Raw genomic sequence first — 773 nt, forward strand, 5'->3', positions numbered from 1 at the left:
TCGGAGAGTATGGCTTGATCTTTGAGGAATGCAATTATTGGCTTCATTCATGGAGGAGTATCTTTGACTTATATTACTTCTTCTTTAGCATTAGAGGGTCTAGAAAGGTGCTCTATAGGAACATTTGTGAGTAGTTCGAATCTTTGCTGCTTGTCAATTTTGAAAGAACATTAGTGTGAGCATTTCCTGAGCGTGGGTTTGTACTAATTCAAAATTTCAAAAGCTGGCAAGAGTGTCATGACTAGTTTTAGATAGGTAGTCATGGTCTTATCTTTATCTAAAAAATTGCCATTAACCTTGCTAACCACCAACTGAGAATTACTGCTGATGACCAACCTTTTCACTTACATCTCCCTAGTTAATCTAGGCCAACTAGAAGGGCCTCATATTTCACTTCATATTGGTGGCCTTGAAGCAGAACCTTATAGCACAATTGAGCTTGTGTCCTTTCGGACTAACCAAGACCACCCCTGCTCCAGATCCAGTGTCTCCCGATAAGCCATCAAAGAAAAGGCTTCAAGTAGGTGGCTCATTAGGTTTCATTTCTTCTTCTATTTCTTGATTAGGGATGAATACTGCCATGAAATTTGCCAAAGCCTGTCCTTTAACAAAAGTCCTTTATTCAAAGATAAAATCAAATTCACTAAGTTCTACAAGCGATTTCATTAACCTTCTCGAAGTCATTGGGATTCTATAGCACTTTCTTAAGGGAAAAGATGATGAATACTTGTATAATATGGGCCTAAAAATATGGTCTCAACTTTTAGAAAGCC

General features: G+C 38.0%; 1 protein-coding gene across 1 annotated transcript in view; it reads right to left on the reverse strand.

Moving 5' to 3' along the window:
- Positions 1–516: 516 nt before the first annotated feature.
- Positions 517–773, reverse strand: part of LOC111388008 (ABC transporter B family member 9-like) — a 9,596-nt gene continuing 9,339 nt past the window's right edge. Inside the window, exon 4 of the mRNA XM_023012664.1 lies at positions 517–616. Coding sequence (XP_022868432.1) covers positions 517–616 — 100 coding nt within the window. The remainder of the gene's footprint in view (positions 617–773) is intronic.

The sequence above is a fragment of the Olea europaea genome, unplaced genomic scaffold, assembly GCF_002742605.1.
Source record: "Olea europaea var. sylvestris unplaced genomic scaffold, O_europaea_v1 scaffold4460, whole genome shotgun sequence".
Classification (NCBI taxonomy): Eukaryota; Viridiplantae; Streptophyta; class Magnoliopsida; order Lamiales; family Oleaceae; genus Olea; species Olea europaea.